The sequence below is a fragment of the Salmo salar genome, chromosome ssa19, assembly GCF_905237065.1.
Source record: "Salmo salar chromosome ssa19, Ssal_v3.1, whole genome shotgun sequence".
NCBI classification, from domain to species: domain Eukaryota; kingdom Metazoa; phylum Chordata; class Actinopteri; order Salmoniformes; family Salmonidae; genus Salmo; species Salmo salar.
Genome location: NC_059460.1, coordinates 69730609 through 69750171, shown reverse-complemented (window position 1 = coordinate 69750171; position 19563 = coordinate 69730609). Strand labels below are relative to the sequence as shown.

The following is a 19563-nucleotide window of genomic DNA, read 5'->3' as shown; positions in this document are numbered from 1 at the left end:
TGATTCCAGGCTGTATCACAACCGGCCGTGATTAGTAGTCCCATAGTACGGTGCACAATTGGCCCAGCGTCATCAGGGTTTGGCTGGGGTAGGCCGTTATTGTAAACAATCATTTGTTCTTAACTGACTTGCCTAGTTAAATAAATAAAAAAAGCTGTTGTCGGTAATGCGCCATTAACGTTGGACGCCAACCGCCGTTAAACCCAATTGAAGAAGAACCTAAAATGTTTTACAAAACTAAGATAGACCACTGCCTGTCATTTCCAACGGGAGCGAATGAGTCGTAGTGGGCAGAACAAGCACGAGCTAGCGAGATCCTATTGACGCGTTCTAGCATCATCTGCATTCTAATTTCCTTTATTATGTGGCTAAAGTCGAACAACTATGGCTGAATTATTATCCTTTCAGAAATACTAGTCGAATAAGACATGGGAGAGATGACGAATTTGGGCAAAGAGATGTATTTATAGACTAATACAAATCAGTAGCGGATTTAGGTACGGGCGGCATCTTGCCCCCCGGGCGCGGAAGGGGGGTTCGCCCAGGGCGCCATACAAGCTAGAACCGCCACATACACTTGAAACAAATAGCCAAACCGAAAACTGCAGACAACAATGCTTTCTGCTGCTAAGATCAGTGACATGTAGGCTAAACTGACAACGGAGTGAAGAGCAGAAATCTCAACTAGCAAGCAAGTCGCAGCAATGAGGGGTGATTTTCGGCACAACGCCCGCCAGTGGGCTTCCTCTCACTACCAAAACGCCAAGCGGATGCTTCACATTTATACATCCGGTGAAATATCTGTCTCATTGTTCTATCTGCAGCTTAGCGATTTCGACGCATACATCGGTGCTCCGGTATCAAACGTAACATCACTACGTTTACTTTTGCACTAGCTAGTAGAATAGAATAATCGTGTGTGCGAGACTGGTGTTTTGGTGTTCGTATCTTCTAATTTCGACAGAAACGTGCAATTGGGTAAGTGCCATGCTAGCTTGCTACATTGCACTATTAGCTATGCTTGTTAGCTAGCTAGTTGGCTACAACGACAACATAGTCCACAATTAACTATTCAGATGTTTAGCTATGTGTGTCAATCTTCAGTAAACCACTGCACTGTAAAAATGTCTATTTTGAGCTGCTCTCATAGTCTCCAGTGGTTTTCTTCGTGGCAAGTTGGTTTTTAGCCTGGCCTAGATAGCTAGCCTAACGTGGCTTTAGTCAAATCAAATGTTATTGGTCACATACACATGGTTAGCAGATGTTAATGTGAGTGTAGCAAAATTGTTGTGTTAATGCGAGTGTTATGCTGTTGTACATTTCAAGCCCTTTGTTGCCCGACCTAAGTTAAGCAACATGGGAAAGAAGGGGACGCTCATAACCGGAGTCTTGGTGGTATTATCCTGCTGTATCAACTGCCAAAATGTAAACAAATCTGATGTTGTATGGTGTCACGGCTAGGGAACTGTTTGTGGTGGTCATTTCACTATCTGAGTATGTTACTCATTCATACTCTTTCTCTTTGTCCACTGATTTCTCAAGGTGAAGAGAATGTCAAGGTCACGATCGCCCCACTATTCTCACAGGTGAGTACCTTGCACACTGTTCGTTTGACATGCTAGTCCAGTGTGTGGGTCAATACGTTTCCTTCACAATGTTGGCTCAACTTGGCACACTGTATGAAAGGTGCTTTACAATTAAAATGTATTATTATTTTTTGTGTTGTTACAGAGGCAGTCCACGGAGGCAGGATGTCCGGAGGTTCCCCTGGGACGACCCAGACTTCGACCCCCAGCAGGTTCTGGCTGACCTGGGCAGGCTGCCCTGGGAAGAGAACCGCAACCCTGGGGAGTCTCACGAGGACCAGTGGGTCCGCTTCATGGACGAGATCCACCCAGATGGCCACAGAAGACCTATGACTAGAGGGAGCCTTAGGCCAAAGGGCCACAGAAGACCTATTTCCCCAGGTCTCCACAGGCCTGACCAACACCTCCCCCCAGAGGACTTCCGCCATCGCAGGACCCCACCGCCCCCCCACGAGCTGGGCTACGCCGAGCGCAGGAGGCTCTCCCCCCATGATGGAGGAGGGGGTGGCAGAGGAAGAGTGAAAGAAGAATTCCAAAGATGCGAAGGAAAGCTGCCCCCCTCCCCGCAGAGGCTACCCAGAGAGAGGCTGCCATCACTGGCCCCGCAGCACACTCACTACAGTCCTAGCCACCACCAGAGAGAGCCCTCTGCAGGTTGGAGGAGAGAAGAGAGGAACCAGAGCCAGGGGAGGTCCAGGGACCGCAGCCTCAGGGAGAGGGTTCAGGGCGGGGGGAAGTGGGAGAGGGGTGAGGGTGGAGATTCTCCTGGTTCCTATAGAGACAGGAAGAGAGACAACATGCAAAGAGAGTGGAGCACCATCTCTGACCGGAACCGGAGGGAAACTGTTGAACCGGTGAATCCTGGGTAAATTTGAGCAGTGTTCCGCTGGAGTTTTATGACCAAAAGCCTGAGAAGAAAATTGGAGAGGAGAACCCAGCTTCCTGTTTTTTCTAAGTGCAAACTTCACCCTGCTAATATGTCTCTTCTGTAATGGTGTAACGAGATAGTAGATGTAGATTTAATTGCATGGCTTAAAATGCATCACATGTTATTGTCTCTGTGATCCTGCGAACCACTTAAGTACATGACATAGTTGAAGACTTTATTACCCGCTGCAATCTAGAGGCTGTGTGAGCCTGTGATCTATTGGCCCTTAAATTCTATTCATATAATACATTTTTTTCCTAAATAAATCAAAAGCTACATTACAAATCAATCTAACTATTAGCTGTAGTCAGCATGATTGTATGTCATCTGTCAGTGCTGAACCATGTCACCTGCTCTTTATGTCGATACAGGTACGGGAGGGAGACAGAGTTTAGGGAGCGCCACCCCTCGTTGGAGAGGCCCCGGGAAGGGTACGGAGGGGGCCACGATGGCCGTGGGCCTAGAACCCTCATCGTGGAGCATGAACATGGTATTATGAATAGCGGAGGGCCAGAACCGTACTACAACCACAGGGGCCGCGGCCCCGACCGCAACCGGAGCCACAGCCACGACCGATTAAGTCATCGTCACAACCGGGTCGGAGCCTCTGAGGAGCGGTTCAGGAAGTCAGGCAGCAGGTCCAATACTAGAGAGGAGGCCAGGGGCCGGCCTGTCCATGAGGAGAGGATGGGGCCTGTCCATGAGGAGAGGAGGGGGCCTGTCCATGAGGAGAGGAGGGGGCCTGTCCATGAGGAGAGGAGGGGGCCTATACATGAGTCCAAAAGGGGCCCTGTCCATGAAGATAGGAGGGGGCCTATACATGAGTCCAAAAGAAGCCCTAACCGTCAGGGGAGAGCCAGGCCTATAGGCTTCCAGGATAGAGGTAGTCCCACGGATCCCAAGGCCAGAAACAGTGCATTATGTGGGGCGAGGGAGGCCCCAGCCCGGGGTGGCAAGAGACAGATGGGGCCCTCCAGGAACCAACCCCAGCCTCTCCTCCAGGGACAGCAGGGGTACCAACCCCGGGATGCCAACTCCCAGCACTCCCCTCCGGAGCACCAGCGGTACCAACCCAGGGGAGGTGACTGGGACATGGAGCCCAGAGAGGAGGAGCCTGGCTGGGCAGAAGAGAGTGACATGGAGCCCCGCTGGGAGCAGGACCGGGAACCAGGGCCGCGAGGAGGCCGGCCACCGGCACGGGGCAGGATTGGACCCAGGAGACCTCAGCTTAGAGATCTCAACCCCAACTGGAACCAGCAGCAGAACGACAAGGCAATGCCTCGCATAGGCGCCGGCAAGGAGGAGACACTCACCATCAAAGTGGACATGAAGCGCACCATGGGCCAGAACAGGTAAGGTGTTTCGGACAGCAACGTTTAGGGGTCAAGGGTGAAAGTTCATGCTTCTTTTTAGCGCTTTCTTTCGACTGCAGGAAGACATATAGTCAGAAGCCCTGAGAATATTGACAGCTAGAGGAGGAAAGATTCGTCAAACTGATTTCTCGATTATACAAAGCCAGGATTCTACAAGGCAAGTATTCTACTGTGATGGGATGCAATTTATATACCTACGTCAAACTAATCCTTCATGGTGTGGGGCATCACTCAGTGATAAACATGGAGAATTGCCAAAGCCTTCTTTCAGCAGAGTGGCCATTTTACATTATTGTCCGTCACATTCTCAAATGCGTTATATGAAGGTGGAATCAATTCTTGACAGCAACTCGGAGCATGCATTTAAAAACAAATTCTGGATCTCCTAAGAACCGTGTTCCTTGCTCATCCAGAGGAGCAGAAAATGTCAGACCAGCTTCACAATAATAGAGAACAGAGATGCCACAGAAGAAGGCCAGCTTCTGAGTAAAAGGCTACCTATCAGCTGAATAACCTAATGGACCTGTAGTTCTACTTATAACACTCATCTGCTCAGGGCGGAGGTTTTCCTCATCAGTTCTTCAGGAATCTGTCTTTCATCCAATTCAACATCCCAACAGGATTGGCAACTCACAAAGGGAGTGGTTGCAACTTCCCTAAGAACAGCCCTGACAACCAAGAGACCAACCAGCTGACATGTGAAGAGACACCAGCTGTGTGTTTGCAAAGATTTACTGTCATCAGACCCATCTCAACCGACACAACTGAAATGATATTAACAAGCACAAGGGAATTATACAGAGCAAGGAGCCTGCATGGTGTAACGTGCTGAAGGACCTCTGGGAGGTTAAGACTGGATGAAGAGGAGTGGAGAAGACCTTTCTGCTACTCACTCTACAGCTTACTGGACAAAATGGAAAAGTCTTGGTGCTAACCAAACTGCGCTAACTGCAGAAGCGTCTCCCTGGTATAGTGAAGGATTGCCAATATACATATGGAGTTGGTGAGCCTGATAAGATGTCAGTCACTGAGCCACTGCATGGCCGGATCAGTGTCTTGGTCTGGGGCTGACTGAAGACTATTTGGGCGGGGAAAGTACCCTGAACTTCAGGAACATCCATTTGGAACCACCATGTTTGTTTTCAATGCCTTGAGAAACACTTGGAATGATCAGCTCTTTTTTCATTTACCTTTTATTTAACTAGGCAAGTCCGTTTAAAAACAAAAACAAATTCTTATTTTGCAATGACGGCCTACCCCGGCCAAACCCTCCCCAACCTGGACGATGCTGAGCCAATTGTGTGCCGCACTATGGGACTCCAGATCATGCCCAGTTGTGATACAGCCTGGGATCGAACCTGGGTCTGTAGTGATGCCTCTAACACTGCGATGCAGTGCCTCAGACCGCTGTGCCACTCAGGAACTCTTGACCAGCTAATCAGAGAAAGACCCTTGTGAAAGGACTTATTTCAGAAGCACAGTGTTTTAGTGCTAGTCACTGAGATACGCAATTCCCCTTCTCATGCTCTGCAAGATGATACACCAAAACACCAGCTCTAGTCAAGACAGTCAAATAGTTTTAACTTTTGTCTTTCATTCAGATCAATGTTTAAAGGTAAGTCAACATGTTCTTTCCGTCATTGACTGTGTATAGTATTCTGCAGACTCCTAGAGGATCTTTATACTTTATCTGTTAGAGGCATGTTTTTTTTTTTCTAGGACAATTTTCATTCTTCATCCAAAGTGGTTCATGCGAGATGGACTCATTCCCACTGTGAAGCTTTCCAAAGACTTTAAGCGACCTCAAGCGTGGTATTGCTCGCCCTCATCAACCATGATGCTTTTGAGTCTCAAAGCCTAAAGGAGTTTGAGAAATGGTTATCTTAATAATAGACTGGGACTCGATGTAACCACTGCATTACAAAACATTTATTTCTGAGGCCAAAATCAATCCAAAATTCCCTTCACGTTTACGCCACAGATCCTCAGATGCCTGGCCTCTGATCTACGTGGCTTTTTTGACCACAGTGTGTTTCAACCTGCTCTCCTTTCAACAGAACTGTTCATTTAAAGAAATTGAAAGCACAGCACTGAGTTGATTTCACCTCTGAAGGACAACCCAAAGTTGTCCTTCAACCCGAACGCTACAGGTTCATACTACAACTCGCTTTGAGCTCTACCAGACCAGAGTTCCCCGCTTGATGCATGACTACAAGTAAAGACTGGATGCTACAGCTTAACTCATAGGGAGGTGAACAGACAAGGGAGACTCCAAGTCATTGGATAGAGAAGCACAGTCATTAATCACTTCAAGAGTAATCCACCTTCTGCATGAAATGAAGGCTTGGGTGACCAACTAGAAGACACAAGCAAGAGTGGAGAAGAGCAGAAGGCAACGTGAAGGTCTGGCAATGATCAGGATGATGTCCAGTCAGAAAAGCAGTGCTTGATGAATGTCTGCCGATAACCACCATGATGAAGACTTTGGGACTTAACACATGAAAATAAAGCTTTTGGTTTGACTCTTAGAAGATATTCCACTAACTGTACCACCACTATTGACACTGGTACTTGTGGACTTCTCATGCAGTAAGAATCATCAAGCTCTAAGAACGTCTCTTCTCCAAGGGGCTCTTAGAACCATGACTATTGATGAACTGTCATCCATTTCATACCAGGGAAACAGAGCTCTGCCAAAGTACTATGACAGTGAGGGGAAACCCAACCCAGTGAGGACTAAGGTATTCCTGACAGCGAAACTTGACTCAGCCTAGTGAAATGGACCCAGAATTAACACTTGGACTAAAATAACTAAAACCAATGGTTCAAACCTCAAACACAGCCAATGCATCAGCCAATAGTTCAGTGTGGATGAATCCTTATGAAAACAGAGTATTGCTCTCAAAAACCCCTTAGTAGCAAGTTTTCCTATATTGATGGGATCTGCCCTTCGCAGTCTACACTACATACTCAAGATGCAACCTGTTCACAGCGATAACGACTCCTTTAAGAGACCATACTGTCCACATTGGATCAATCATAGAAAAAGAACCACACTGTCCACTTTGGACCATTCTAGGACGAGCCATACTGTCCAATTTTAGACCGATCAAGGACAAGAACCACAATGCTGACCTTTCACCACATCAAGTGGATCACTAACATCCAGAAGTTGATTGATGAGAAATGCAGAGTGAAAAAAATGGAAGCAGCATGAACTTTCACCTTTGACCCATGCCAGTGTCCTTTACTTGACCTCACACTGGCACAGGAAGTGGTAAGGGATGTAGTGGAGGTTAAATGCTGTTCACTCACCCTTTACATTTTTTTGCAGGGCGATTTACACACCTTTTAAGCCACATACGCTTTTAGCATAAGCATTTACGTTACCACCCGTTATCTCAACTGACATTCAGCGTTTCACAAATGCATCCCTGGAGACGAGAAATGCCTCTCTTCCTGTTGCGTTTCTAACTCCTACAGGCCTTATTTGGACTTAAGTGCCCTTTCCAAATAATTCAAACCAACAGCTCTTGTGGATGGTGTACTTAATCAGCCATTTTTCCTAAAGCTTTCAATGTAAAGGTAAGTATAGTGTGTTTTACAGATACTTTGGTCAAGGTAAGGTTGTTCAGTACAATATTAAGCTACATTATATTTACGTAAGAGATCCAGCAGAAAACCACTTAACTCCCTACAGCAAATGTAATTAAAAACAAATGATTGCTGTCCCAAACTACAGTTGTTACCTAAATCACACCCTTTCCACATGCTCCATTAACCAGCTACAGCAGTACAAGCTCCATTAACCAGCTACAGCGCTACACGCTCCATTAACCAGCTACAGCAGTACAAGCTCCAGTAACCAGCTACAGCGCTACACGCTCCAGTAACCAGCTACACGCTCCAGTATCCAGCTACAGCGCTACACGCTCCAGTAACCAGCTACACGCTCCAGTAACCAGCTACACGCTCCAGTATCCAGCTACAGCGCTACACGCTCCAGTAACCAGCTACACGCTCCAGTAACCAGCTACAGCGCTACACGCTCCAGTATCCAGCTACAGCGCTACACGCTCCAGTATCCAGCTACAGCGCTACACGCTCCAGTAACCAGCTACACGCTCCAGTATCCAGCTACAGCAGTACAAGCTCCAGTATCCAGCTACAGCGCTACACGCTCCAGTATCCAGCTACAGCGCTACACGCTCCAGTATCCAGCTACAGCGCTACACGCTCCATTAACCAGCTACAGCGCTACACGCTCCATTAACCAGCTACAGCGCTACACGCTCCATTAACCAGCTACAGCGCTACACTCTCCATTAACCAGCTACAGCGCTACACGCTCCATTAACCAGCTACAGCGCTACACGCTCCAGTAACCAGCTACAGCGCTACACGCTCCAGTAACCAGCTACACGCTCCAGTAACCAGCTACACGCTCCAGTAACCAGCTACAGCGCTACACGCTCCATTTAGCCAGCTACAGCGCTACACGCTCCAGTAACCAGCTACAGCGCTACACGCTCCAGTAACCAGCTACAGCGCTACACACCCCATTTAGCCAGCTACTAGTACAATTATTAATTAGCCTTGGTTGTCCAACACAGTTAAGCCCTGGTATTCAGGCCTGATCCAAGAGGGTAAAGGAACTACCGCTTTTTCCTCTCCATTGCTTATCTCTCTTTTATCTACCCTACAGCCAGCTGTGCTACTCTTCAGACCGCCAGCTGTCGTTGGATCTGGTCAACGTGGGCCGCCAGCGTCTCGACTTCCTACCCATGCTGGAGCATTCTGGGACGTACCGGGAGTCCACAATGCACTCTGGGACTTTTGCCCAGGAGATCATCACCCTGGTGCACCAGGTCAAAGGTTAGGACGCGAAATGCAGAAATACTACACAACACCAAGATGCGCGTGCACATAGTCACTTGTACACGCATGCACAGCCCATAGACGCTCCTTCACACACATTTAAACAGAACCTAAAGATATTTATCTCTCTCCCCCTCCAGAGCATTACTTTAGGGGTGATAGTGTAACGCTGACCGAGCGTTTCTGTGGCGCCCAAAATGGAGGTCTGCCTGAGGAGGAGCAGGAGGAAGAGAGGCCTACTCTGAACAGGTACACCCACACACACAGGCCTGGGTACCACGGTGATGAGACTCTAAGAGCCATGGCTTTTGTTTAAGCCTTCAATGTGCTGTTTATAAACTGTAGCTATATTTTATTCCTTCTCCTCTCTAGGCGGTTCAACATGAGTCTGTCAGAGCCAGACATGGAACCTCTCTTCTCCAAAGTTGGCCGCATGCAGGTACAATGCATGTTTTTAAATGGTGAATGATATGTCGATGGATGGATTGCTTGGCTGATGGATTTATTGATTGATTGATGTATTAATTTGTGTGTGTGTGTGTGTGTGTGTGTGTGTGTGAGATCAGAAGCAGCAGCAGGCGGTGAGTGACCCAGGAGACCTGAGACATGACCTGGAGAGGAGGAGACAGGAGAGGCTGGAGGGGGTGAAGGTTACCATCCCTGGAGGCAGGCTGTCACAGCGCCCCCTGGTTGTTGGGAGGTACTACTACACACTACAACACAGTGAAGCCATGATGGGGTTTGTTGTCCTCCACGATGATATCGGGGAGCGGACAGTGGGTCTGTCTTTTTACCTTAGTACGCTCATACATTCGTCACACAAGATTATTCAGACGGCACTGATTTTTGACAACTTGAGTGAATGATGCGTCTTGCCATAGAGATCTGTCATTTACAAAATTACACTGACTGGCCAGATGGTGGCACTATAACAAGCGATTGAAAATGCTAACTTTGAAAAGTCACGCCCCTCATCTCATTTGCCCTAAAGTCATACAATTAGGTACATAGGTCCCAAGTTTGCCATGATGGATTTTCCGCCATTTAGAATTTTGTGAAAAACACTTAAAACGGTACTCTGACACCGAATGAACGATCTGCATGAAACTTGATACAGTATGTGGCATCCATGGAGAAATATTTTCAGGACTAGTACCTAAAATAACATGGCTGCTGTTGACCAATAAACATTCACATGGGCGTGGTCTGGCACATAAATGCATATAAATCAGTCACACAGGTTGCAAACACTGTCAAGACTCAACTTAAGCAAGAACATTAATGTCGACCACACGGTGGCGCTAAAACGGGAGATGTTTTGTTACTATCAGTATATTCCCGTTTGAATTGTCACTAATTGGCCGGGGGGGCTGCATCATTCGTGGGGGACGACATGTCTACGGTTGCCTTGTTTGAATACGAAAATGATTCCTTCCTCCCTTTCTTGGAGTTATCACTGATCTTTGGATCCTTGTGTTCACCCAATCTGTCAGATCCGTGATTACCTCAAGAAGTAGAGGAAGGGTGCATTTTTACACTTCACGGTCTCATCATTCTCCCGCCCTCTCACACTCTCTGTCACAGTGTCCATCATGAGGAGTATGGTAGTGAGGAAGAGGAGGTTCAGGAGGAAGAGGAGGGCTTCTCTTCAGGCTGGCCAGGCCTACCACAGAGAGGAGGGAGGTGGCCCGGAGAGATGGTGAGAACTGTGTGCATGTATGTGTTCACATTTAGTAGGGGTGTAGGTGGAACAGTGGAAGCGATCTGTATCTTTCTCTGAAATATCTCTCAGGCTTCTAACTTCTCTCGCTCTCTCTCTTGCTCTCTCTCTCTCGGGTTCAGAGGAGAGGAGGCATAGTTAGACAAAACATGGGCGGCCAGCGGAGGAACAACCGGTCTCCTAATCTCCCCGGCAACCATCCGGGACCAATGAGACAACAGAACCGCAAAATTAACGGTCAGTAAGCACCCCAAAACATGATGAATATATAGTGAGTTCAAAACAAGGACACAAGTTTTTTTCCCCTTCTTCTTTGATGGAAGCAACAATGTAATTGTCTGCATCATTTCCAATCCCCCATATCTTCTTGGGGTAAATATATATACATACACGTACATACCTGTACATATACATGCATACATATATACGTACATACATGCGTACATACCTTAATAGAAATGCATACCTTAATAGAAATACATACTTTTTTTAGAATATACCTTTATTATTCCCCGCAAACCCTACCACCCTTCTCCCAACTGGAGTAAACTAATAAACAATAACACTTAGGCTTCTACCTTCAGTTTATACATCTTATACACATTTTACAGACACAATCTATTTTACAATAGTTAGATTTTGTTTGTTTTTAGTCCTTCCTCTATTTCTGATGTCCATCCAGTTTGATTTCTATTTGTAACTGTGCTATTTCACAAAATGTCTGAACCTATATACATTTTACAGACCCTGTATGTTTTACATTGGTTATTTTGTTATTAGTCCAACCCTTCAGCTCCATTCAACCCCTCCCATCTATCTCTCAACACCATCCATTTTGGATTTCTATTTGCCAAATATTTTTAAACTGTGATGTTTGACAAAAGTACTCAAAAGGACACAGAAGTTAGACTGCTGTAACACACAGACCAGTTCAGAGAAGCAGAACTTCCCAACCATGTTAAGTGACCTCAATTGATGACTGATTGATTATGTAATTCCTACGACAGGGTCTTGACTCTGTTTACCTTCCTGTCTGGTTACATTGTTAGTTAGTCTGTCCATCTGGTTCCTAGATCTCATTCATTTCAATGTCTGACCCTGAGCCAATCAAATCCTCTCGTTTAGCCAATCATCTTGTCCACTAATGGGACCATTACAACCATAGCAGACCTGCTTTTTTAACTTAACACCTATATTCATTTCTCTTTCTCGCTCTCTCAGGTGCCAACTGGTGAATGGACTCTTGGATGGAGCCAGGGGTTATGTGAGGTTAGCTGTTAAGCTCAGAGTGACCAGGCCAACTGTATATACAAAAGTATGTGGACACCCCTTCAAATTAGTAGATTCAGCTATTTCAGCCACACCCGTAGCTGACGGGTGTATAAAATCGAGCACACAGCCATGCAATCTCCATAGACAAATATTGGTAGTAGAATGACCTTATTGAGGAGCTCAGTGACTTTCAATATGGCACCGTCATAGAATGCCACCTTTCCAACAAGTCAGTTCGTCAAATTTCTGCCCTGCTAGAACTGCCCCGGTCAAATAAGTGCTGTTATTATGAAGTGAAAACGTCTTGACGCAACAATGGCTCGGCCGTGAAGTGGTAGGCCACACAAGCTCACAGAACCGTCTGTCCTCAGTTGCAACACTCAATACAGAGTTCCAAACTGCCTCTGGAAGCAACGTCAGCACGAGAACTGTTTGTTGGGAGCTTCATGAAGTGGGTTTCCGTGGTCAAGCAGCCGCACACAAGCCTAAGATCACCATGTGCAATGCCAAGCGTCGGCTGGAGAGGTGTAAAGCTCTACACCATTGTACTCTGGAGCAGTGGAAACATGTTCTCTGGAGTGATGAATCATGCTTCATCATCTGGCAGTCCGACGGACTAATCTGGGTTTGGAGGATGCCAGGAGAACCCTACCTGGCCACATGCCTACTGCCAAATGTAAACTTTGGAAGAGGAATTACGGTCAGGGGCTGTTTTTCATGGTTCGGGCTAGGCTCCTTAGTTCCAGTGAAGGGAAATCTTAACACTACAGCATACAATGACATTCTAGATGATTCTGTGCTTCCAACTGTGTGGCAACAGTTTGGGGAAGGCCCTTCCCTATTTCAGCATGACAATGCCCCTGTACATAAAGCGAGGTCCATACAGAAATAGTTTGTAGAGATCGGTGTGGAAGAACTTGACTGGCCTGCACAGAGCCCTGACCTCAACCCCATCGAACACCTTTGGGATGAATTAGAATACCGAATGCGAGCCAGGCCTAATCGCCCAACATCAGTGCCCAACCTCAATAATGCTCTTGTGGCTGAATGGAAGCAAGTCCCCACAGCAACATCTAGTGGAAAGCCTTCCCAGAAGAGTGGAGGCTGTTATAGCAGCAAAGGGAGGACCAACTCCATATTAATGCCCATGATTTTGGAATGAGCTGTTCGATGAGCAGGTGTCCACATACGTTTGGTCATGTAGTGTATATTATAACACACGTAGACAGCCTGACCTTAGAACCGGCATCTCTTATTTTCTGCTGCTTGATTACCTGGTAGCGGCACCTTTTCCATTATCTGACCTACACCTGTACTGACACTGGCCAACAGAACATCTAAAGTCTCCTGACAAAGTATTGTTGTGGGGAAGTGATGTCATAATTAAGGGGGGAGGACCCTGAGCCAGAAGGGGAACATCCTGTTAGTGAGGAGCCAACTAATTCATTCATTGGTCCTTTCATTCATGAAGTATATTCTGAGTAAGTGAACGCTGCTTTTTTTGGCTCTATGCATTGCTTACCGAAGGAAAAAAATATCAAATAATAGATTACTTCAAATACCATGTTGGCAAGCTAGTGTAAGGTAGGAAAAGTCCCTTTTGAGCGTAGTAGTAAAAATGCATCTTACATGAGTACAGACAATTTGCTCATTACCTGTATTAATACTCAGTATTCCCCACAGCTCTCACCTGTACAGCTGTCTGTGAGCGCTTAAGGTCAGGTACAGAGGTGATCCTTGCTGATATTTAACAGGTGCCTACTTCCACCTGGCCAAGACTCTTCTACGGTCAGAGGTAGTTAGGGATAGGTCAGACTGCTATTCTATGGTCAGTGGAGACTGACCTGTGGATTGATGCCCCGCTGGACTAACCAGAGCTGACTGGGGAAGAGGATGCCCAGCTGTACAGCTGGATATCAAGTTGGGATAGTGCTTAGCAGAAACACAGGCAGGCCTTAACCTTTAACCCCACAAGAGCAAGCAGAGGTGATATGGGATCTGGCAGAGAATCCAGTCAGACGGTCACAGTGAAACGCACACAGCATTTATTTTAAATGTAGGTAGAAATACAAAGTCCATAAAAAATGTCTTTACACCACAGTACCATAGATTTTTTTACACAATAAAAACATCTTGACTTCTTAATCAATTTCCATTATTTCAAGTCTTTCTTTTTTCAGCTGCTCAGTTATGTCAGAGTTGCAATACAAATGGACAAGATAGTGACTCCCATACAAACCAGGAGCTACACTGAAGTTATAAGAGCTTATGACTGGCTATAGCAGGTTACGAATGCCCTCTGTCTGCATTAAAATACAGAAATGTCATAGCAACACCACCATCCTTCATAAGGCAGAGAGCAGTCCAGAAAACCCTCATGATAAGATAAATCCCACTGATCAGCAGCATCATTATTAATGACTTCAATAATGTCTGTATGGTCCACCAGTGTTTTGTTGTCCTCCCAAAGAACAATTCGGAAGGCCCTTAACCCACACTGTAATCAGATCTGAAAGAACTGGAGAGCAGTCAGAAACATGGTGATGGCTCCACCTAGTCTTCACCTTCTATGCCATGTGTTCCACGGAGGGCAGAGTGTCTGCGGGTATTCGCTCCTCCCTTGAATTAAGGTCACTGATTTTGTAAGAATTCCTCTCACCTGGTTGTCTAGTTATTTCCCTTTAAATGAAGACCTGAACAGCAGACACTAAGCCCTCCATGGAATGAGTTTGACACCCCTGGTATGCCAACGCCTGTGATCCCGCAGCTTGGCTAGACAAGACGGGCAGTGTGAGGGTGAACGCGGTCAACTTTCTGCCCCTTTTGGTTCTGCGTGTGTGACTGGGGAGGCCCTGTGTGTGTGTGAGGGGAGCGGTCTCCGGTGATGGCTCAGAGGCGAGGGTCGCAGGGCAGTGGGCGGAACGCCACCTCAATATTCTCCTCCATGATGATGTCATAGCGACACATCAGCGGGCTGGAGGGATGAGAAAAAAGGTATAGTTGGAGAGAGAGGCGGGAGGGAGGCTGACTGGAGAGAGAGGCGGGAGGGAGGCTGACTGGGGAGGGAGGCTGACTGGGGAGAGAGGCTGACTGGGGAGGGAGGCGGGAGGGAAAAGTGTTTGTGGGGGTCTCTCACCTGTCGGGTTGATCCAGGGGGGTGAGGCGGATGTGGAGAAGTCGGATTTTGTAGCGAGGGCCTATCATATTGCCGCTTGCGATGCGGAGGGATATCTTCTGGATGGGCTGCAGGTCCTCATCAAACTGGACCAACAGACGGGTGGAGGTGTACTGCTCAAACTTTAACCGCTTACTGTGGAGAGGAATGGAGAGGGTAAGTGGGATAGAGAGTTAAGGTCTTACTGTCATAAATTGTGTGTGTGTGTGTGTGTGTGTGACTTACCGGTCAATGCGTGCCTCACTGAAGTTCCTGCCACTGTGTAGTCTGAGGATGACGACTCCCCAGCGCAGGTACTGGTTCCATGTCACCATGTCCACCCTGTAGCTGGTCTCTACACACACAATTCATATTTGAGAAATCACTGCTATAGAAGCATTATGTATGTTAATCACTGATTGATAGTAAGGGGTGTGGGACTTACTTTGATAAGGCAACGTGGCAGTGGTGGTGAAATAGGCCTTGGTCTGACCCAATCGCAACAGAGTATCCCTCCACCTGCTGATGTTGTAACCTGGGGGGTAACCATGGATGCATCATTCAGGATGGTTGGTATGGCAATCAAACTACTTGATAGATGATTTGATGACTAACACATTTTCCCATGTTTACAGATTGAGTGAGATTCTGGGTTTAGTTGGAAGGCTGTCCTCTCACCTAGCATGGGACAGGGGGCGGGCTTAAAGGCTTCACACTGCAGACATCGTCCATCCAGGAAGTCGCTGTAGGAGGAGCAAGGGTAGGCTGTGAGGCTGCAGGTCCGGTTGAGAGCACACAGGTACAGGAACACAGAGCGCTGGTGGTCACACACGAAATACGACTTCCCTACGAAAGAGAGAAGTTGTGAGTTATTACATGAGTTATTGTGTGGTGTGTGTGTGTTAGTCTTACCTGAGAAGATGGTCTTGGGGCAGCCTGGCTGATCAGATCCTCCATTGGCATAGTAGTCAATATGGCCGTGTTGACCTCTGAGACCAAATGCTACGTGGAAAAAATAGGAATATCCCAAAGTTACAGGACAACAGGAAATTACACTTTTTTTTTATCACAAAAACACATCTAGAGAATCCCTCACCCCCCGCACAAACACAGCATGTCAGTACTTGCAGTTCATGTCAGTGTGTAGTACGTCTACAAACATGGCGTCTGAAGGGTCTAGTCTCTCCTCAGCAGTTGCTCCAGTGAACATGGGCCCTGCTGGGTCCAGACCTGGACAACAATGAATCCATTAATACATAAATTAATTAAACCTTTCATGAATAAATTAAGTAATCAATCAATCAAATAGCAGCTTTTCAGTCAGTCTCTCTCCTACCTGTTATGCGGCCAATCTTGCCCTTCAGGTTTGCTCCTACGAACCCAGCTAGGTGAGCTCCTAGACTCACCCCGATCAGGTGGATTGAACTCAGAGGCGCTCCCTCCTCCTAAACACACACACAGTGAACAATTAGCAACATTGACACAAGACTCATAGAACAACTGATTAAAGAGTCACAGAAAACAAGCAATAACCCCCCCCCACACACCTGCATGCTGAGTATGAAGCCGGTGAGGTTGTTGGCAGCCTGTCGGGTGTTGGCCACAGCAGTGAAGTAGTTAAGGTTAGCAGCTCCTCTGTTCCAGTCCACCACCAGGATGTTCATGTCCTCCTGCTCAGACAGCAGCTGGACGATGTGGTCCACCCAGACCGGAGGGGCCCCGGTGGGCCGGTAGCCGTGGATGACGAAGGCCGTGGGCAGGGAGAAGTTGAAGAGTGGCTGGTAGGACAGGTGATGGTGGTTCACCTCTCTGCCGCAGCGCAGGTTAGACCTAGTCGAAGGAGGAGGGGAATACTTTATGTAGAAAATGTGTCATTTTTACTTTTTAACCGAACCGCAGACACACAGAAATTCATGTTCACACACACACTCTAACCTACTTGGTGTAGAGCAGCAGCTTAACGTTCAGGGTGGTCCCAAGGAAGCACTCATGGAAGTCCAGGTCTGTAAAGTCATCACACAGTTCACCTACACCATTCTTCTGGCCTGGGGAGAGAAGGGGAGGATGTGCTCATTGATACCCTGCTAGGTTAGCGTCCGGTCATTCTCTGATCTTACTGTGAACCCCAACGCATTCTTCTTCTATCCTAATGCATTTAAACATGAGCAGACAGCTGGTGAATGGAGACAGAGTGAATACTGAAGATTTGCATTTATAAAGATAGATAAGCACTGGCCTAACTCTGACCTCTTTACATTGCTATTCACCCCTACCATTCTGTCTCACTTTCTCCCCCTCCCCTAGCCACTGTTCTTTGTCACAGGTGAAAGGTTAAAGGTGCCGGTCTGAACCTTGCTCTGGAAAATTATCCTCCTCCTGTGGTTTGTTTTGCTTTGTGATACTGTAGTGTCCCTCCTTGACTGCAGCCAGGCTTTGACTGTATGGTGCTAGGGGCTTTAGCCTTTTACCATGTAGCATTAACCACAAAACTGCATCATGAGTTATACCATGTAGCATTGAGTGTCATGATTCGATAGCATTAGCATGTAGCTTGTTAACGTTCAAACCACATAAGTTATTAGTGTTAGCATGGTAGGCTAGCTCCCAGTGTCATGCTAGCGGCTTTAGTGGTGATCCATGCTCTCTAATTAGCAGCTTGTCCTCTGCTTTTGCTCTCAATTGGATCATGGTGCTATAAAAAAGCAGCTCATCCTGTCACAGCTTTCTATCTTCCTCTGTGGCCCCAATCCCCTTTCTCAACAATCTTCCTGTCCTCAATTCATGACCCGTGACCTCACACAAGTAGACACACACACACTGCACACTCTATTTTCTCGACTCGGGGATCGTTGGGGAAGAGAAGGCACATACATGGCAGTTATTTGAGTCTGTTCTGGAGGGAGTGTAGAAAGATGTCTGAAACCTGGAGTCTGCTAACCCAATGGTTCTCAAAACTCCTCAGGGACCCCTGTCGTTTTAACAAATTTGTTGTAGCTCTGAAATAATTCCAAATGTGGCCAATGTGCTCAATGCAGTTTCACGTAGAAATGTGACTAATTTAACCACCCCCGCACAGGACTAAGATTTAAGATCAAAGGCCTGATTACCTGCATGTCCACCAATGTTGTTTACATGTTGAAATGCCCCTGTGGTCTGTCTTACATAGAGAAAAGCCGTAGAAGCATTAAGACACGGATCAGTGAGCACCGCTGCAATATACGGACAGGTGAGACAATTTTGTTCAAGCTGGACATCCTGTTAGTTCTCTGAGATACATTGGAATAGAAATGGTCAAGATGTCACGGAGGGGAGGAAGACGCAGAGGAAACTTCTTCAAAGGGACTCTTTCTGGATCCACAGTCACTTCTTAGCCTTAAAGAGGAATTCGACTTAAAACCATTTTTATAGTTCCAACATGTCCAAATGATTTGTGTACTTTTTTACCCAAATTGAATATTCTGTGTGGGTGTGTGTATATATATTACTGTAAATATTGATCACATTCCTTGTGTATGGTCATATATTTTGATGAATGTTGATATTGTGCACTTATTATATTTCTACCTCCTGTTTCAGGAAGTGTCACTGAGTACTGCCTATATATATATATATAAATAACCTTCCACCCCCACCTGGGATATGGATGCCTGATGAAGACCTACATGTCAAAACATTCTTATAATAAAATCACCTGGGAACATGAGCAGCAGTGTGCTGCTTTTTATTTTTCAGCATTTTCAGCTCTGGTTCACCTAGTCAAGGGCTTGATGATTAGTTGATAAGTTGAATCAGGTGTGCTAGCTCTGGAATAGATGAAATACATGGAACGGCTGGAAGTCCCGGGGGAGAGGTTGGAGAAACACTGGGCTAACAGATGCGAAACAGAAAACAACACGTTTCTCTCTCTGTAAACTGTGTGCTGGGTTAAGGGGGATAGAGGGGTGATGGGGTCAGAACAGGCAGACCTCACACAACTAGCTCAACACCAACACACACACTTTGATCACGGAAATATGAGTCTTACCTTTGCAGAGCATGAGGGAGCCCACCAATCCGAGGAGTTGCCAGAGTAACATCCTTACAACCAAGAGAAAGAGGGAACGAAGGAGGGAGATACTAGAGGGAGGTTTGTCTGAGAGAGGAAGAATGGGAGCTCTTAGTAATACAGAGAGCAGGAGGGAGGGAGGGAGCAGGGGAGGGAAGAGCTAACTGACCATGAGCAGAGCAGAGCGAGAGATGTTGAGGTGACTGGGTGTGTTGGGATCTGGGTTAACGAATAAAACTCTTGAGTAGAGCAACACACTCACTGCCAACAACACCCCACTCACTACACATCTCACTGTACACAGAGGAGAAGGATCGATGGAAGGAGAGAGACCAAGTACATCAGTATATAATAGTCTTTCTAACCGTATTTCTTTATTCCTACTTGATCCTATACTTTTTTGTCTTTGGTAATATTTAGTGCTAATAAAGCATTACTGACTTGTACTGCAAGAGGGGAAAGAGAAGGCTCAAGACCTGACATTTACTACTATTATCCTCTGTTTCCAATGAGTACCATGTACCTCCTAATCAGTCTTTCTCCATCTCTCCTTCATGCTCTATTCTCTTCATCGCTCTCTCATACTAATCTGCCACTATGTACTCAA

The 19563-nt window shown here is 46.6% G+C and overlaps 2 protein-coding genes across 2 annotated transcripts; one reads left to right on the top strand and one right to left on the bottom strand.

Annotated features, from left to right (window-relative positions):
* Positions 1-407: 407 nt before the first annotated feature.
* Positions 408-13906, top strand: LOC106579475 (thyroid hormone receptor-associated protein 3). Its single transcript, XM_014159419.2, has 11 exons — positions 408-978; positions 1543-1586; positions 1732-2451; positions 2886-3866; positions 8593-8762; positions 8906-9014; positions 9138-9204; positions 9332-9465; positions 10350-10464; positions 10608-10722; positions 11707-13906. Exons 2-11 carry the CDS (start codon positions 1552-1554, stop codon positions 11718-11720), a joined length of 2460 nt encoding a protein of 819 aa, XP_014014894.2. The 5' UTR covers positions 408-978; positions 1543-1551; the 3' UTR covers positions 11721-13906.
* Positions 13907-13932: 26 nt separating this feature from the next.
* On the bottom strand, positions 13933-19038 carry LOC106579476 (lipase member H). Its single transcript, XM_014159422.2, has 11 exons — positions 18936-19038; positions 16851-16956; positions 16459-16741; positions 16248-16356; positions 16040-16141; positions 15824-15913; positions 15590-15757; positions 15357-15446; positions 15158-15266; positions 14894-15067; positions 13933-14731 (listed from the first exon to the last, which is right to left on the bottom strand). Exons 1-11 carry the CDS (start codon positions 18985-18987, stop codon positions 14647-14649), a joined length of 1368 nt encoding a protein of 455 aa, XP_014014897.1. The 5' UTR covers positions 18988-19038; the 3' UTR covers positions 13933-14646.
* Between the last annotated feature and the right edge of the window lie 525 nt (positions 19039-19563).